At 42.3% G+C, this 19,510-nt stretch overlaps 1 protein-coding gene across 4 annotated transcripts; it reads right to left on the bottom strand.

The window, feature by feature from the left end:
- Positions 1 to 599: 599 nt before the first annotated feature.
- On the bottom strand, positions 600 to 14,304 carry XB5730473.L (uncharacterized XB5730473 L homeolog). Of its 4 annotated transcripts, none has more exons than XM_018229735.2 (10): positions 14,180 to 14,304; positions 9,265 to 9,566; positions 7,362 to 7,535; positions 6,577 to 6,734; positions 5,023 to 5,221; positions 4,611 to 4,707; positions 3,929 to 4,100; positions 3,411 to 3,551; positions 1,499 to 1,620; positions 600 to 770 (listed from the first exon to the last, which is right to left on the bottom strand). In XM_018229735.2, the coding sequence occupies exons 1-10, from the start codon at positions 14,276 to 14,278 to the stop codon at positions 714 to 716; spliced, it is 1,521 nt and encodes a 506-aa protein (XP_018085224.1). In that variant the 5' UTR covers positions 14,279 to 14,304; the 3' UTR covers positions 600 to 713. The 4 variants fall into 4 exon arrangements, with proteins under 4 accessions (XP_018085224.1, XP_018085225.1, XP_018085226.1 ...); XM_018229736.2 differs by having other exon boundaries at positions 14,142 to 14,296; XM_018229737.2 differs by lacking the exon at positions 14,180 to 14,304 and adding an exon at positions 13,856 to 13,984.
- Positions 14,305 to 19,510: the final 5,206 nt, after the last annotated feature.

Below are 19,510 nucleotides of genomic sequence, written 5' to 3' on the forward strand. Positions count from 1 at the left end.
AAAATGAAATCATTTTATAATGTGAATTATTTGATTAAAATACATTCTACAGGAAACGGCATTCTTGTAAATTTGACCTTTCTGGATAACTGATCCCTTACCTGTAATAAATAAATACTGCATTTGGGTGGTATATATATTTAACAAATTACTGTAATATATTTGTGTATCAGTATGAATTTTCAGTTATTCTAAAACATACTTCCTGTTACTGTTAAACGGGGATGTGAACTGGTGCTTTAAATTAAAGGAAACGAACGCCCGTTTATTTGACGAAACGGACAATTATAACGTGGCTGGGACTCCTGCATAAATAGAGAGTGGCAAAAACCCATACTCCTTGTCCCCCAAATTTATAATCAGAGAGCCCATAAAAGAACAAAGGAAATCAAACTTGTGGAGACAACTGCATGTTCCTGAATCGGACAGCAATATGGCTGTGGATACCAGGATTTTGTCCTCTGCCCTTTCCTGGTAGAATACCATAACAGAACTATCTGGGTGTGCATGGAGCTCTCCTGGCAACACATAGAACTTTAAAAATGACAACATTACAGATGATCAATTCTCACACCCACTCTTACATAAAACACATCTAGTTTATATAAAAAAAAATACATCTTTATTTACACAAAAGGTGGTACTTCTACCAGTTTAAATAAGGAAATCTTTAAGATTGTTACCCCCGCCCATATGACAGTGCCGTTATACTGTTACTGATCAGCCACAGAGTTGGACAGGGATGAACTGCGCAAATTGTACCGTGGAGTCTGAAGAAGAAGAAAAAAAAGGTTATTAATGTGATTGCTGTTCTTATAACAGCTGTGGGATCTGGTATACTTTGGATCTGGGGGTTTTTATTTAGTGATGAGATCTTTTCTTGCTGCAAATGGGGAGAAAGCGGAATTTTGAAGAAAAGCTAAAGATAAATGGTGGTTCCCCCTTTTATTTACCAGGTACCAACTTTGCTTGTTGGTTCACAGGCCCCCACCCCAACATCCTTCCCAACTGTTGGACTCAACTCAAAGTCCCAGTGTAGCGCTGCAATCCACCTTTGCTCTTTAGAAGCTTGATAAAGTGTGTTAATGTTGCTGTTGCCCTATACCAGGGGTCTCCAACCTTTATTACCCGTGAGCCACATTCAAAATGTAAAAAGAGATGGGGAGCAAAACAACCGTGAGAGTTCCTAAGGTGCAAAATAAGTGCTAGGATTGGATATTTGGTAAACCCTATATGGACCGACAACCATATTGTTTGGCAATATACATGGTTTTTATGCAATTAAAACTTTCCTCCAAACATGGAATGAAAAAAGAATTGCTTGCTTTGAGGCCACTGGGAGCAACATCCAAGGGGTTGGAGAACATGTTGCTTGCAAGCCACTGGTTGGGACCACTATACTTTATGTGCAAATAAATTCATTTTGAATGGAGTACTGACCTATATGTGTGCTTTCAAGCCGGCCTGCAACCCTGACACCCATCCCGGGAGAACTTACTGTTGGCAGAGGAACAGGAATACTGTACACAACTGGCTCCAAGGCTCGAGAGGTCCTCCCACGGCTCACTCTGCGTGATGGAGAACGGCTTCTCCTTTTTGGCGTACTTGTGATCTTTGCCTCTGTGGGATAAGTCAAAAAAGGCATTATGAAATATAGTTTAGTAATAGCCAGCAAATTATCTTTCTAAATAGATATGCAGGATGGTGGGAGGGCACTACTACACTTACCAAGGAGTTACACCAGACTGAACATCTTAAATTAGTAAGCTCCACTTGATGTGTCGATGGCATGTTAAGGACAATATTTAAATAAGTATTTAAAGGACAATAATTAATTATTTCCCCACTAGGACAAACCTTGCAGAGCCTACCAGGTAGACTCATTGTGCTCAAACTGTATATCCAGGTATACTAGCTCCCCAAAGGTGGGCAAAAGTGGTGGATGGGTCAACCCAGCCTGTAGAATGATTATATGTGAGATGTGGGTGGTCAGGGCTTATAAATTCGGGGAGTTTCACAGTAATTTAGATTCCATTTTATCCTTTTATATGTACCATCGGGATCGGCACATGGGGCTCCAACAAGATGGTGACTCACAGGTAGTGATGGTAAAATAAATAACAGGTGCCTTTTAACTCTTTAACAAAATGATTGTAACGTTAAAAAGGAATAGTTTGTATCTGATATTGTTTTATTAATATACAATGGTATAAGTCTTGCGCAAAAATACAATAAAACTCTGGATGCGCAAAATACAAAGGGATTCCGCCCCCAAAATAATAAAACAATCGGTTTGGTATGCGCTTCCGTTTAAAAATAAATACACCAACTTTTGTGTCCCCCAAATGTCTCAAAGATTCCCTGTATTCCACAGGGATCCGGAGTCAAAGGAAATAACCCAAATGTCGCGTCCACAGCTGGCGATCGCTTCTTAGCTTTAAAACAAAGAGAAGACAAAGACCGCACCAATGTGAAATATTGTAGAAGCCGGTATCAGGGCCCTGCTTAGTTAATACTTACAGGATTTCCCGGACACGGCTTACACGTAGATACAGATCCACAGTGTGGTAAGGCTCAGCCTGTCTTCCTAAGCGGTATCGCTGGTATCCTTACGATTCCGCGATATGCTGCGCTCTCTATCTTTGTGATCTTGCTCCTGGACGTTCTAGTTGCCTCGTGTCCCACAGTCTCGGCTTCCTCTCATCCACTTCCTGGTTCAATCAGGGTCAGGTCCTCACGGGGTCGGTTAGCGGATAGAGGATGCCTTGTACAGAAACAACCAGGACCATGCCTCTCCTCCAGACACACAAGATATCTGTCCCCTCCAGAGATCCAAGGAAGAGCTGGTCCTGGTTGTTTCTGTACAAGGCATCCTCTATCCGCTAACCGACCCCGTGAGGACCTGACCCTGATTGAACCAGGAAGTGGATGAGAGGACGCCGAGACTGTGGGACACGAGGCAACTAGAACATCCAGGAGCAAGATCACAAAGATAGAGAGAGCAGCATATCGTGGAATCGTAAGGATACCAGCGATACCACTTAAGAAGACAGGCTGAGCCTTACCACACTGTGGATCTGTATCTACGTGTAAGCCGTGTCCGGGAAATCCTGTAAGTATTAACTAAGCAGGGCCCTGATACCGGCTTCTACAATATTTCACATTGGTGCGGTCTTTGTCTTCTCTTTGTTTTAAAGCTAAGAAGCGATCGCCAGCTGTGGACGCGACATTTGGGTTATTTCCTTTGACTCCGGATCCCTGTGGAATACATGGAATCTTTGAGACATTTGGGGGACACAAAAGTTGGTGTATTTATTTTTAAACGGAAGCGCATACCAAACCGATTGTTTTATTGTTTTATTAATGACTTTGTGGCTGGCAAAGAGATGGGAAGTTATGAGAGATCTCACCGAGTGGCTCATTGTAGAGAGAGTCAAGCAACAAACTGTGGCCTTTATATTCTTGGATAAATGATGGATCTAGAATCCCAGAATCTCCGGCCACCAGAGGTATTATGTCCTGGTGCAGCTCAGGTTTGTTCAGAAGCTTCTCTGTAGAGGAGAACAGAGATTTATTCTTAAAGCACATTCGCCACTCCTGAGTGAAAAAAAAAAAAAAGAAGGACCTGTTCTGCAGGTGACAGGTCTGGGACAGGCTAAACTGCATTCTCACAGGATTTTCTGTCCATCTCGAGATGCACATTGCAACCATTCCCCCCAAGTAGAAAGTGCTCTGTGCATGAACACTGAAGGGCTGCTTTTGTCTGGACAAATTATAAATGACCTCCAATATCCGTTTCACTGATTACAGCACCCAGACAGTGGTTGAGGACAAATATTTTAAAAATATGTTGTTCCTATGGACACCAATGCACTTCCCAGCATTCTTTCGGAGGCTAAACTGGGATTAGGGAATCTTAGTTTATTACCAGCCTCCCGGAGAATGCTCTGCAGCTCTGCTTTGGTTTCCTGCAACCCTTGCAGCACCTCCAGGCTCTGCTTTTGTACATCCCTATGGGTCAGAGAGAAGTAGAGGAGGACCGACAGGCCAATTGAAGTAGAGATTTTACGGGCTATTCCGACCCAGAAAGTTATATTATCCTGGAAGAAAATGAAAAATCAGTGAGGCATTTTCAGAAGAATCATCATGACTTGCTGGTAAATTGAACCTTACTTTGTCCCTCCATTCAGATCTGGAGTAGGATCCCTATCAGTCCTTGTTCCAAAAGGGACAGGTCCTGTCCAAGGACCTCCCCCTACAGAGTTCCTGGCTCACCCATGCATTGACAGCAACAGCAAAGTATAACATGCCAACATTTGTTCTCGGTTATTAAATGAGACATTGTGGCCATGACCTTGAGTGTGTGTAGTCAAAGGGAAATGGAGAATCATAAATTAAGCATGCTTTAAGTGTGATATGTAAGATTGATGTACCATGCCCATAGCTAATAGTAAGTTGTGTGAATAGTGTGAATAGTAAAGTCAATTTCACACTTACCCAGACCAATCCCTGACCATGCCCTGGCTCAACTAACCTTGAGAGTAGACTGATAAATATTCTGCAAACAGTAAATGAATTCTAGGAATTCCAAGTGCCCAATGTGCTCTCACCGTCTGTTCAAAGTTGGAATCGGAGCCTCCCAGGATATATGAGCAGATCATTCTCTCTGTGTATATATTGGCCGCGATCAGGCCAAACAGAATCAGCCTTAATTTAAAAACCAAAAATAAATAAAACCACAAAGTACACGGTTATGGTAAGAAACAAGAATGCCCAACCCCTTGCCTGAATTTGGAAGTCAGATGCTCAGAGTGAGCATTTAGAATGGGTGAGGGTTGGTGTGGGTTGCAAATTTGGCATAAAGATATAAAAGACTTTAGGCCAATATGGAAAGAGATAGGACACATTATGTGATAAGGGGCATGGCTCTAGCTAGGTGTTTCAGCTTGCACCCTCTGTACTGTTGTAAAGAGGTTCAAACTTCAGAGAAGATGCATTCATCTCATATATAGGGCGTATTACCTGGCGCCAGCAGTTCGCTGTGTTGAAGTCAGCAGGAAAGCAGCACCACAGGCCATGAGGTTGTACAGGAAAGAGTACAGAGCATTGGATTCACCCACAACAAAATGGTGCAGGTAGGTTATCCGGTTGAAGATTTCAGAGAATAACAATCGCTGCTCATTGGCAGATTGCTGCATCTCATGGAAAGCTTGCTTCACTCCTGAAAAAGACAGATAGACCGTTTATTACCAATGTCTTTCTCTGGCCCAATATTTATATTAATATTCCACAGATTCATCCATCTCAGTGTGGCTGGAGATAAATACAGACAAATGTGCAGGCTGCCCTTACATAAACACAGGCCAAAACTATTTCAGAGAAATTGAATACAAATGATGCTGCACTTACGGTCTCTGCAAATTGGAGAAACTAGGATTATGCTAGTCGACCATGTTGAAGAAGGAAAATATTTAATGAAATGTGTACTAAAGATTAATTTTTTATATAAGCTCAATTAAACTAAAAGGGACTACAATTAATAAATACAAAGCAACTGGTGCATTCCCAATTTATGGGCAGGCAGAGTATGGCACAACCAAAGTGTAGGGCAGGCAAATTATGGCACACACAAAGTGTAGGGCAGGCAGAGTATGGCACACACAGAGAGCATAGGGCAGGTAGAGTATGGCGCACACAGGGAGCATAGGGCAGGCAGAGTATGGCACACACAGGGAGCATAGGGCAGGTAGAGTATGGCACACACAGGGAGCAACGCTGCCTGGGTGTGCCATACTCTGCCTGACCTAAGCTCCATGTGTGCCATACTCTACCTGCCCTACACTCCCTGGGTGTGCCATACTCTGCCTGCCCTATGCTGTGTGTGCCATGCTCTGCCTGCCCTACCCTCCCTGGGTGTACCATAATTTGCCTGTCCTATCCTCCCTGTGTGTGCCATACTCTGTCTGCTCTACCTGTGGGACGTGAGCCTGGTTGGGTTGGTTAGCATTTGGAAACTTTTTAGGGGCCCCCCAAGGTGTTTAATTAATGGGGTTTGGGAAGGAAAGGTGCTCAGTTGCCATCATAATTAGCCATCCAACACCGCAGACCATGCACTGTAGCCAAGTTTTTCCTGACCTACACATCACTACTGCTTGGGTCCAGTAAGGTGGCCAGCAGACAGTCTGACTCCAAGGATGACGGATGCCTCCCCAAATGTATTGTGGCCCAGTATAATTTAACTAGCTGCTGTGTGTTTAAATAAGAAGATCCCTGGATTGATGTTTATACAATGTATTTGGACTGCCAGTGCATCATTATTGCTCTACTTGAATTCAATCAGAATTTGTTTTGGCCTATGCCCTGGCAGGAATTTAACCCAAGACCATACATGTTAAAGTTGATAGGATGTTTGATTGTTGTTTAGTGGTTTCAGAGTACTACCAAGCCTCAGTGTAACCATCACATGGAGAAATCACTTCAACCCACTATATTTACAGTATTGCCTTTGTGCCAAAATTGTCTTCAGGAAGAGTGTACGTATCAGGACATTCACTAGATTGGTTCCAATGTACTCACCCATCGTGGACTCTTGGAGTGTCTGTTTCAGCATGTTCCCATTGCGTAGGATCTCCTCCTGTGACTGGAGTGTAGCATTTTGTGCTTGTATCATCTCTTCCGCCATCAGGTTTGTGGCCTCTAGCTGCTGAGCCACACTGTCAGAGTTTATAGTCAGTCTGTAAGTGAAAACAACACTGCTATAAAAGAGGATACAGTTTTACTCTCCAAAGGCAGAGATTATACATTATTCTTAAATGCTCAATGTATATACAGCAGGAGAAATGATATATGGACTTCTCACTGTACTGTAGTAGGAATCCATCACCAACATTTGCAATATAGTCTTGTTTTGTGAAAACAAATAAAGAGGGCCTCACTCAGACTACTATGTTAAACACAAAAGACCAACTTCATGATGGTACCACAGTTATATATCATGTGTTTCTGGGTCAGCCCTCACCTCTGTCTAAAGGATCGATAATTTTTAAATCTGCAGGTGTATGGCCACCATAAGGCGCATACAGTGGTTTGGAAGTCAGAATGGAAGATAAATAGGAAGAGGCTTCTCCAAATAGGATAAGCAATAAAAATGGAGCCTCAGAAGGAAACCTTTTTTCAGTTTGTGGGCTTATCGACACCGGACTTCTTCTTACACATTCTTCATGGAGACATTCCCCATAGACACGTTATCCATAGATATTATCACATCTGTAAGTAGCTGCTGGTGAACATTAACTTTACATGGTTCTTTTAATACTTACAGAGCTAACAGCATTATGACAGCCCCAAATCATTCTACTCACCGCAGTATGATGTCCTGGGCCTGCTCCTGCCACATCTCATTCTGCAGATAGTAACAGATGCTGTGTGCATGGGTGAAAAACTCTGTGTAGGCATTAAAGGCCACAGAATCCATCCCACGAGTGCACTGCCGGATAGAGCTATGCTCTGTGCAAGATGGGAAGTCACGGCCTGATCTGCACACAATCAGTTCAAAAAGATACAGATTACCCAGAATATTAAAGAAATGGCTACTCACATATCTACCCAAGAGAGCGGGCATAACTGCCCATGATAAGGAGGTACACTGTATGAATGCAAGCAAAATTGATTTAGAATGGGTGTCCAATCTTAATGGACTGTAAAGAAGTACAGCTCTTTGATTTCCTACTTGCATTTTCCTTTAAATACAGTAGATGGAGCTGTTTGGGCAAGACATTGCTAGAGACACCTGCCATATTTTTATTTTACGTCACGCACGGAAGGCACAGAACACAATTTGTATTTGCGCCTGAAAACAAAGTGTAATGTAAAGTCATGGGTCAGACAGATTAGCCTATCAATAGTGTGTATGTCAATCATGATGTCAAGCATGCTAGCACTGAAATTTGCTCTTCACGGTGAGGTATGCTCTGCCAGGTGATGTTGAAATGGCAAATCCTATTAAAGGGATCCTGTCATCGGAAAACATGTTTTTTTCAAAATGCATCAGTTAATAGTGCTACTCCAGCAGAATTCTGCACTGAAATCCATTTCTCAAAAGAGCAAACAGATTTTTTCATATTCAATTTTGAAATCTGACATGGGGCTTGACATTTTGTCAATTTCCCAGCTGCCCCCAGTCATGTGACTTGTGCCTGCACTTTAGGATAGAAATGCTTTCTGGCAGGCTGCTGTTTTTCCTTCTCAATGTAACTGAATGTGTCTCAGTGGGACATGGGTTTTTACTATTGAGTGTTGTTCTTAGATCTACCAGGCAGCTGTTATCTTGTGTTAGGGAGCTGCTATCTGGTTACCTTCCCATTGTTCTTGTTTGGCTGCTGGGGGGGAAAAGGGAGGGGGTACAGCAGTAAAGAGTGATTGAAGTTTATCAGAGCACAAGTCACATGACTTGGGGCAGCTGGGAAATTGACAATATGTCTAGCCCCATGTCAGATTTCAAAATTGAATATAAAAAAAAAATCAGTTTGCTCTTTTGAGAAATGGATTTCAGTGCAGAATTCTGCTGGATCAGCACTATTAACTGATTCATTTTGAAATTTTTTTACAGTATCCCTTTAAGGCCTTTAAGAGGGGCTTGGATGATTTCTTGGACAATAACATCCAAGGATAGATGATTTAGAGCTAGTTAATGTAATTCAATGGTGGGTCATTTGTTGGGAATGAACTTGATGGACTTTGATCTTATTAATATATCATGAACAGACAGAAACAAATCTGCCCGGAACAGTGGGTTGAAATGATTCCTAAACATTAAGCAAAGCTTAAAAATACCCTAAAAGATCATTATTTCTTATGTTGGTCCCAGTTTAATGAATTCAGTTCAAGGATGGAACACAACAAAATGTGGGATGGTGGTGAATAGTTCTGAAATACACTGTATGTCTTAACCGCACAGTATCGGTTAAAAATCACACATTGGTGGAAGCGTATTAAAATGATGACAAAGCCTTTAGGAAGCTGTAGGACCATTAAAACACCAGTAAAGTGCTGCACCTGGACTCTAGTTGGAAAGCACTGATCTAAAGGAGCTGCCCAAGACTGGGTAGGTCAACCGTGTTAGTATAAGAGGAGGACCTACATATTGGGTGAATATGCAGGAGCATGTGATAGGCTTGGGGAATCCCAATGGCAAGCAAGGGACATGGGTGTTTGTTGTAAATATGTACCAGACTGAGCTGGTTTACAAATAGGCTTGTGCCGTACCTCTCCAGATGACAGTGAGTGAATGCCAGAGCGATACGACTCTGCTCTTCTTCATTCAGCCTTTTGCAGCCCACGTCCACCCTCTTAAGGGCCTGGTGCCAACAGTCTCCAAAGCGAGGGTGGCGGGCAAAGTCCTGAAGCATCTGTAGCTGTGCCCTGCCCTTCTCTATCACCCCTGCATCTGGATCACAGTCCCCGTGCCACAGGCTGCCAGCCAATAACATGAAGATGATGAGAGGGCTCCTCCAGGCCATTGGTGCCAAGAAAAAGGCTTTATAAAACTTCTGTGCCAGAGAAGGAACCTGAGCATATAAAGTGGGTTTAAAAGGGCTTTGCCTTATTTCTGAATAGCACATACGAATTATAAAGCACAATTGCACGATTTTCACAAAATTTAAATTGTTGCTTGATTGCTGGGCTCAGCTATGCCCAAAGCCCAATTATACGCAGGTTCATATATGTAAAGGTATGGGATCCATTATCTGGAAAGTTCCGAATTACGGAAAGGCTGTCTCCAATAGACTCCATTTTATCCAAATAATCCAAATTTTTAAAAATGATTTCCTTTTTCTCTGTAATAATAAAACAGTACCTTGTACTTGATCCAAACTAAGCTAAAGTTAATACTTATTGGAAGCAAAACCAGCCTATTGGGTTTATTTAATGTTCATATGATTTTTTAGTAGACTTGGTATGAAGATCCAAATTACAGAAAGATCCATTATCCAGAAATCCCCAGGTCCAGAGCATTCTGGATAACAGGTCCCATACCTGTACTACGTATTTTTCAGATGCCTTGAGGTCTTCATTTTGTGGGGCCCCTCACATCAAAAGGAAAAGTAAGTGATAATCGGAATAGCAGCAAAAGATGGAGACATTGTGCTTATTATATCAGTTTTGTCCAAATTCCCAGCACCAACTAACAGCAAAAGGCTGAGACACTGGGAGTTGTAGTTAAGTTTGTGCTGTTAACTGGAAATTAGTACTTTTTATAAATATTAGAGCCCTTGAAGCAGAGATTTGCCTCAAATATGTTTTATATATAGGAATGGAGAGTCCTGTCTACTGCCTTTGAGCTCTTGAAAGGATTAAAAGGCAAAGAATGCAGTTTCCTTGCCACCAAAACCTACTGGTGGTGGGGGTTTGCAAGTTCATTCATTGCTTAGCCATTCATTCTAATATAGGCAGGCTCTTGTGCCTGTCTTTGCAGCCCAGAGACAAACAGCATCAACTAATGAATGAATGATGTTTAGCTGAAGTCTACAAAGAATGCATAAGGCAAAGCAAGCAGTATGTCAGCTCCAAACCTTAGCAGGAAAATACACTTCTATGACCTTATCCTGCATTTTCGAACAGAGAGCAAGTACTCTATAAGATGTAAAACAGAGGCAAATAGAATACACTGATACAGTAAAAAAAACCCAGGCAACGCAAGAATAACTTTGTGCCTTATCATAGGTTGCAGCAATGAAACAGAAAATATCTCTGTTGGACAAAATGATCAGCTGTAACATTATGGAGTAGTACAGGAAAAATATGCACCATACAGCAACCAGACACTTGCCATCATTATGGTACATGTACTAAGCTGAAAAAAAGGTAAGTGCTGATTGGTTGCTACGGGGTTACTGCCCTGGAACAAATTAAAACAGATTAAGTGCAAGGTTCATGTTCATGTACAATATTGTAACCATACAAGGGATGGCAACATACCCCACTTTAGAAACAAAAACAAATTGACTTTGTAGGACTGTCTGCTACTCTGTTTTGGGTATGGATACCTCACAGTACAGAAATACTTCTATAAGTATTCTCTTCCTGAATCAGTGGTACAGGCTGATACATTAGATAGCTTTAAGAAGGGGTTGGATGGTGTTTAGCAAGTGAAGGGTTATGGAAGATAGCTCATAGTACAAGCTGATACAAGGACTGGGCCATCTTGGAGTCAGGAAGGAAGTTTCCCCCTAAGGCAAATCGGAGAGAGTTTATGTTTTTGTGCAGCCCCTGTGACTGTGGAGGGCTGGCAGAGTAGGGGACCCACAAGAGATGGTTGCAGTGGGATCAAGAATGACCTCCAGTGCATTGTTGGGGGTCACCTGAAATTCTGTGGCCCTGAAAAATAATTTTTGCTGGGGAGCCTGGGTGTCTTAGTTATAGCATTAAGTGGCAACTAGTGTTACACCTGGCTGGTATTTTTACTACCTGGCTGGTATTCTGTAGGTTCCACCCAATCGGGGGGGGGGGGGCGTCTGGGCCGACCCTGTACATAACCCTGTGTAAATTTTAGTTCAGTTGTGTAATAACAGGAGCAGCAGACCCAGCAGCTTAGGAGCCTTTTTAGTACAGAAAGCTCAGTGAGGTCAGGACTAAGGGCAGTGGCCAACGGGGAGATTTGTTGCAATTATTTATCCATGGCTGTGGGCATCAAATCTCCTGAAAACGTGTCTCCATTAGAAATAACTGAAATCACTGGCGTTAAACCATACCTCCCAACATTTGAGAATAAGAAAGACGGACAAAGTCTTGCCACACTTATTTTACAAAAACACACCCCTTTCCCTTGTTTGAAATGGCAGGTCAGCAATAATGCAATTTGGAAAGGGGAATATTTAATAAGTTCAATCGGGTAAAAATAAATTAGATGGAAAAGGGAACTTGAGAGAAATTACAGATATCAACAACACCCCTTAATGTATATACAAATCTAGCCCCCTTTACTCTTTTGTGCTTTGCTCAAAGAATGTTCTCAAACCACTACCACAGTGGCACAGACCATCTGTGGCAGAACTTGTGATGCAGCAGCTTTGTTAGCTTCCTACAGCAGCATTAGATGCAGGAACACAGCCCGTTTGAGTCAGATCGGCTCACTAGTACCACTACTTTCAAACGCTCATCGCACAAGATTTGGATTCTGAAAGTGCGTGGGAGAAGCCGAGATGACCCAAAGTGTCAGAAGGAGCCAAAGACAAGTGCAGCCTAAGAAGCTGGAAGGACCCAAAGACAACTGCACCGGAGAGATCCGAAAAGACCAGAAGCGAAGACAAGATCGGTGGAAGAAGCTGGGAAGGTCCAAAGATGACTGGGACACTTAAGGTGGTGGCACATCTGAAGATTCGTGGGAGATTAGTCACCCAGGAACAAATCTCCTTCTTCGGGCGACCAAACTCCCTGAAATGCCTTCCCGCCGGCAAGAATGTGAATCACCGGTGAGATGGCATTCGGATTGGCTTCGTTTTATGAAGTCACCTCAAGAGGAAACTTCGGAAAACCGAAGTGATCTGTACGCCATCCCACCGGCAATTCACATTCTTGCCAGCAGGAAGGCATTTGGGGGAGTTTGGTCGCCCAAAGAAGAGGAGATTTGTCGCTGGGCAACACAAGACAGCTCTACAACTATCCTAGACGGTGGGACAGGTCACAAAAATCACGACTGTCCTGCGTAATGTGGAACAGATGGGAGGTATGGTAAAACCAACATATCACAAAGTCGCCCTCCCGAAGCAACTTTGGAAGAACGAAGGGACGTGTTGGTTTTGCCGCCAGCGATTTCAGTTATTTCCAATGGAGAAGCATTTTTGGGAGATTCGCCTCCACATAAGAAAATTTGTGTTTTTGGGTCTTAAAGCAACTACTAACTACATTTCAAATCACACACAAGGCTGAAAGCACACCAATAAATCTGCTCCACTTCGGGCAACTAATCTCCCAAAAATGCTTTCCCACTGGCCATAAAGTGAATCACCAATTTGGAAAATTTGAAGCGATGTGTACGTTTTCAAAGGAAACTTTGGGCGACTTCGGATAAACCAAAAGCTGTGTGTTTTCTCACTGGCAATTTACAGGATTGCCAGTGGGAAAGCATTTGTCACAGTAGCGCAGATTTATTGCAGCAGCAAGTCTCACTGTTTGCGAAGGCCCTTTAAGACACATATAAAATCCTCATGCTGCAGGGCTGCTTAGTAATTAGTTCAGAAGTACAATGCCAGGCTACTTAATATGCTATTCAGCTAGTGAATACAAACGTCTAGATTTAAATGGAATTTCAGCTCTAGGCTGTACATACCTAAAGGATTTCATTCCACCTGCATGATTATGGTACACATGTGAGATACATTATCCAGAAACCCATTATACAGAAAGCTCCGAATTACAGAAAGGCTGTTTCCCATAGACTCCATTTTATTCAAATAATACAAAATACGAAAATATAATTAATCATTATTGGGGGCAAAACCAGCCTATATGATTTTATTTAATGTTTACATGATTTCCTAGTAGACTTAAGGTATGAAGATCCAAATGACGTAAAGATCTGTTATCTGGAAAACCCCAGGTCCCAAGCAGTCTGGATAACAGGTCCCATACCTGTACAACTAGCCTGACAATGTTTGTACCCCACATGCTGAGTTCACCTCTTGTTTCCTCCTGTACCTGGGACAGTTGGCAGATGGGATTAGAGGGATTTAATTACATTTTAATTTCTCTGCCACCCATCAGCTAAAGGCACAGGGGTGATATCACACATTAAAACACACAAAGATATATTCCAAAAGGTCCAATATAACAAATACTAAAAACAATTTAATCTTACCCAAAAAAAACTCTCTCTAGACAAAGGCTGAAGTGAATACAACTGGTAAACAGGACGGAACCCCCAGCAAATTAGTCTAATTTTCTAACGCTGGCTGGGGGGGGTGGCAGGTTTAGCATCAGCGCAGCGATCAATAGGAATTGATGTTAGTCGAGGTAGTACTTTTTTAAGATACAACCTCACATCCAGCATTACCACATCTCCCTTTTAAAAGCTGAAACACATTAAATTCTCTCCTCCATGGCTATTTAGCACTTGAAAATGGCCCAAATGAGCTATGTCTAACCTGAAGCTCTCCTCCTGTTAGTGAGACGTACAACTTACAGAACCACCAGACTTTGGAAACCCTTCTCTCAGGGAGATCGTTGCAGCCTCCAGATTTTCAGTGCACAGGCCTACTGCATTCATTTGCAGGTGATACATATTTAAGTGAATATTACTCACCTGTTGGCCCAGGGGGCACTAAACTGGATTCACTTTGGAATTGTAACCCAGTGCAACCAATCAGCAGTTAGCTCTGGCCATTCAACTGCAGCAAGACTAGTAACAGCAAAACTATATTCTGATGTTATTATTACCCCATGAACAACCCCGCCAAAGGGGGTGATATAATGGATGTAATTAATGCATTGTAATGAATAAGAAGCTAGCAAAGTCCCAAGAATATAATTACGAGCTTTTGGCTATGGACACACAGGCTATCAGCGGCTGTTTTCAGCCTGTGTTTTTTTGGGCTGATTGGATTCAAATCAATGGAGCAGGGGCACTGAGCAGATCTGCTTCTCTCAGCCTGCAAAAATACGCACAATAACAACAACCGCTGAACAGCCGCTGACAACAGCCTGTGTGCCCATAGCCTTTGGGCAGGACTACATGGCCGATTCAGCCACGATCCGACACGCTGCGCAAAATCGCAGGCGTCACGTTGGATGCGACGGAAACAAGGTAAGTAATGGCAGTGTCGGATCGTGTCGCATTGTTGATGCGACGCGACTGTCGGATGCAGACGCAGCGTGCAGCGTCGCATCAATGCTGCAACACGATGCGACAATTGAATTACTTACCTTATTTCCATCGCATCCGACGTGACGCCTGCGATTTTGCGCATCGCGTCGGATCGCGGCTGAATCGGTCATGTAGTCCTGCCCTTTAACAGATGGTGTCACAAACGCATCTGACAAGTCGGGTGGAGTCGCATGGGTCAAAATATAACAGGACTCTGGTGCGTGAAAATAAAAGTTTTCATCCGACGCAATATGATTGTCGGATGCGAACGCTGCATGCTTCATCTTCATCCGATACATCTGTAGATAGTCAGAAATACTTTTTTTTCTCATTGAAATACATTGACTGCCAGATGTAAACGCATGAAAAAAACACACCAGTCCACATTATCTGATCTGATTTTACATTACAGCTGTGGGGGATCAGATTTCATAGTGTCCTACAAAATCTCATGGTGTTTCGTGGCATGATCAGATAAAATCTGACCCACGATCTGATCAAAAGCTCTTGTGGAGTTCAGCCCTTAGACATCACTTAAGATCCTTTGGGCATTATTTGGGGCTCTTACACATGGTATGGGGTGGAACTACAGAGGAAGCAGACCCTGAGGTTGTAGGGGGCCCAGGAGATGGCACTCATGTCAGGGGTATGGCACTAGTGCTAATATTTCACAAGTGTTTGGAAAATGGCAGTTAAACAAGGCTGGGTTGACAGGAAGTGAATCAAAGAGGTTATCATCATCTCAGAGCCACAATAGGGAGGGGAGAGATAGCATTCTTGTCCAAAAATGAAGCCACTTGGGGGGAAGGGGGAACCACTTCCCTGTCAACCTCCATCAGGAGGGGGGGGGGATCACATTCTTGTCCAAAAACTAAGCTTCTTCTTGGGAGAACCACTTCCCTGTCAGCAACCGACGGGACCTCCATGATATGGGAGGGATCATTTTCTTGCCTGAAAACGAAACCTCTTTTTTGAGGGAACAAATTTCCCTGTTAGCCACTGACAGTACCTCTGTGATAAGAGGGGGAGGTAGGGGTTACTTATATCTCCCCACTGTATTTGAGGTTCACTGCAACAGGCTCCTCTCTTCTGTATCACTTTGTATTGCTGTCATACACTTATTCTCTTCTTAGTTCACAAATTGTTCTTTCAGTGTCACAATGGAGTAACAGCTCTTTCTGTTGGGGTTCTTCAAGGCTCTGTCCTGGGCCTCTTACTATTTTCTCTCTATTTCTTCCCTTGGCAGACTAATCATATGGTTTCCAATACCACCTATATGCTGACAGTACTCTGATGTCTCCTGATCTCAACATAGAGCTCTTAACTCGGGTCTCTTCCTGCCTGTCTGCTATCTCTACTTGGATGTCAAAACACTACCTTAAATTTATCCTCTCTAAAACTGAAATGATCCTCTTTCCCCCAGCTAAAACCCATAACAGCCCAGAAGTATCTATCATAGTTTACAATTTCACTATCACCCCGTCTCCCCAGGCCTGGTGCCTTGGGGTTCTCCTAGATTTTGCCCTCTCTTTCACCCCTCATATTCAGTTACTTATTAAATCATGTCACTTTCACCCAAGGAACATATGCTAAATACAATCATTTATCACCGTCCTATAACATACTAAAAGTTCACTTAAAGTTGAATCAACCCATTATTATTATTAATAATAATAATTATAATAATAGTAATAATAATAATACTGGTGAAAATTATAATTATCTAGTTAAACAATTTAAAATCTCAATCTGGACCTGACCCTTGGGTTGTCATATCTTGGTATCGGGGATGCTGCCTGTAAAAAAACGTTGTTTGTTCCCAAAGTAATTAATATGGAAAAAAGGTTAAAATATACAGCCAGTATTTTTTTTCAATAAAGGTGATACTCCTACATACTGTATTGTCAGGGGTACTACAGGAGTTGCTGTTGTTTGAACCACAATGCAACTCTTCTCACCCTGAGTGTTGTGTCCATCAATCTGCAAGTAAAATGGTTTCTTATATTCCAAACAATTTATTTTTGTTTTTTAATTTGTCTGATTTTTTTCTTTAAATCCTCATTTTTTTTCACCCCCGGTTTGTGCAGGTTCAAGCCTACTTCCGCATGATGTTCATGTTAAGTGACCTTCTACTGCCACACTTCCGCCTCCTTGCATGCCTTTTTTATACTCGCATCATTGTGCCCTGCCCCTTCTGTGACATCACAGTGGGGATGCACCGGGTTAGGGTTTGGTGTGACCTGTCAGCTCGTATGAGGGTTGGGTGCTGGTCATTATCCAGAAAGCTCTGAAGTACAGGAAGTCCATCACCCTTAGAGTCCTTTTAAGCAAATAATTCTCAATTTTAAACATTATTTGTTCTTTCTTTGTAAAACTGTTCCTTTTTTTAAATTAATTCCTTGCAGCGGTCTTGGAGCACTGTTATTTAAACTACTGAGGAGAATAATGTGTGGAGAGTGCAGGGAAAAAATGCAAAACTACAGAATTAAAAAAATGTGAAAAAACTGGTTTTGTCAAAGGCACATAGAGGGGCAATTCTGACAGAAGTCCTTCTTTTTTTAACTTTTTTTTTTAAACTTATTTAAAGTCTCTCGCTTTTTAACTAGATATCCCGCTTGGCAAATTATGCTAGGTTATTTGTGGGGATGACTCTATTGTCTCCTCCCAAAACCCTAGGAACACATTTGCATTTGTGGGAGCACATGCCTTTACCTAGACTGTTCCCTAGCTTTGGAGGTAAAATTTATCATCAAATAAAAAATTATTTGGATGTAGTACCAGAAATGTTACTTATTGTGTGCTTGCCATTTTATTTCTCAAGGAAATATTTCAGCTCCAGTTTTTCCCTTCAAGCCATCCCCATTCCTTGTTCAGATTTTACAAATGACCTAAGGCTCATGCCACACTCGCCTGTTTCTCAGCCCGCATATAAGCACAGGCCAAGAAACAGCCCCTACACTTGCATCAACACTCTTCTGTGTCTGGAAGCACTGTGTAGGCCCAGGTGGAGATACGCAGAGCAGATTTTGACAATGAAACTCACAAGTACACATTTTTGCACTAGAATCCACTCCATGTGTCTGCACACAGGCAGAAACCGCGCCTCCAAGTGCAGACCCAGAAAAGAGCAGATATGAGCGAAGCACAGGCTGAGAAACATCCCAGTTTGTAATTAGCATACAGCAGAGAGTAGTAGTGTTCTGTTTGCTGTTATCAAGGAGTCAACTAAATCACTCTTAAGCTGTATAGATAGATGCAAATATATGATCGTTCGAATCCTCGACCTATCGGACTTCCCCATCTCCCGACCTGCCACTAACCATTCAGATCAAATAAAGTAGAAAATAACAGATGAGCCGATGTTCTGCCCCTACAGCAATAGTACGAAAGTTATGTCCGACCAAAGCTAGTGACAGTCTCCCTCTGAAAATTGTCCGATCGGCAATACATGCAGAGATATTATCGGCAGCCGACAGAAATCTTTTAACTCTGTCGTGACTCTCCACACGGTCCGAAAATCGTCCAAATCCTCGATTCGTACAATTGGATCTTAGCGTCTATGGCCAGCTTTAGAACTTTCTGTATTGCAAAAAAAAAGAGCAGAGAGATAAGGCAGGAGAAACATGGGGGCACATTTACTAAGGGTCGAATATCGAGGGTTAATTAACCTTCGATATTCGATCATCGAGGTAAAATCCTTCGACTTCGAATATCGATTTATCGAAGGAAAAATCGTTTGATCGAACGAGCGAACTATTAAATCCTTCAAATCTAACAATTCAAAGGATTTTAATCCATTGATCGAACGAATTTTCTTTGATCAGAAATTGCTAGGAAAGCTTATGGGGAAGGTCCCCATAGGATAAGATTGGTGCTCGGTAGGTTTTAGGTGGCGAAGTTTTTTTTTAAAGAGACAGTACTTCGACTATTGAATGGTCGAATAGTCGAACGATTTTTAGTTCGAATCGTTCGATTCGAAGTTGTAGTCGAAGGTCGAAGTAGCCAATTAGTTGGTGGGAGTTGTCCGGAGGGGGCTCCCGGTGATGTTGTCTCAGTCACGTTGGGACCCTGATGCTCCAGTCCGTTCCTATCTGTACATGATATTCTTACTTCTCTGTGATGTGCTGCACATATACAGGCTGGGTGATTAATCCAGTCCACATACTGGGTCACTGTGACAATAGGGATTTGCCTCTATCTTCCAGCCCAGTCTTCATACATTTGACAGTATGGGGACAAGTATGAAGGGGCATGTTCTATATATGATTGGGAAATGAAGGAAGTTATCTAAGGTTACGAATGCAAAATGTGCTATGAACAGTTTTATCACTATTTAAGACAAAAAAGACATGTATGTATGTTAGTTCAGTTATAATGATCATCAAAATGAACACAACTTTGTAACCTCTATTTGGCTGAATTAGGCAAATACCAACTAGTGTGATAGAGCATGGGCTACACATGACCCTATTTCACCAGGATCGGCTTTCACTACTTGGAAAGAACACATGTTGATGTTGTTAAACTACAACTCACTACTGCCAAAAATATAAAGAACAGTATAGGATGCCTTTGGTTCTTTGCAAAACAGATAGAGCAGGCTTTATTTCAATACAAAGCGCCACAGGGTTATAATACTCACAGATGAGG

Source organism: Xenopus laevis, chromosome 8L (assembly GCF_017654675.1).
Source record: "Xenopus laevis strain J_2021 chromosome 8L, Xenopus_laevis_v10.1, whole genome shotgun sequence".
NCBI classification, from domain to species: domain Eukaryota; kingdom Metazoa; phylum Chordata; class Amphibia; order Anura; family Pipidae; genus Xenopus; species Xenopus laevis.

Coding starts and splice junctions, on each gene's coding strand:
- XB5730473.L (XM_018229735.2), bottom strand. CDS start 14,278: ATGTATCACCTGCAAATGAATGCAGTAGGCCTGTGCACTGAAAATCTG. Junction 5,222..6,576: donor ACTCCAAGAGTCCACGATGG/GTGAGTACATTG, acceptor TGTCTTTTTCAG/GAGTGAAGCAAGCTTTCCAT. Junction 1,621..3,410: donor TCTCTACAATGAGCCACTCG/GTGAGATCTCTC, acceptor CTTATCCCACAG/AGGCAAAGATCACAAGTACG.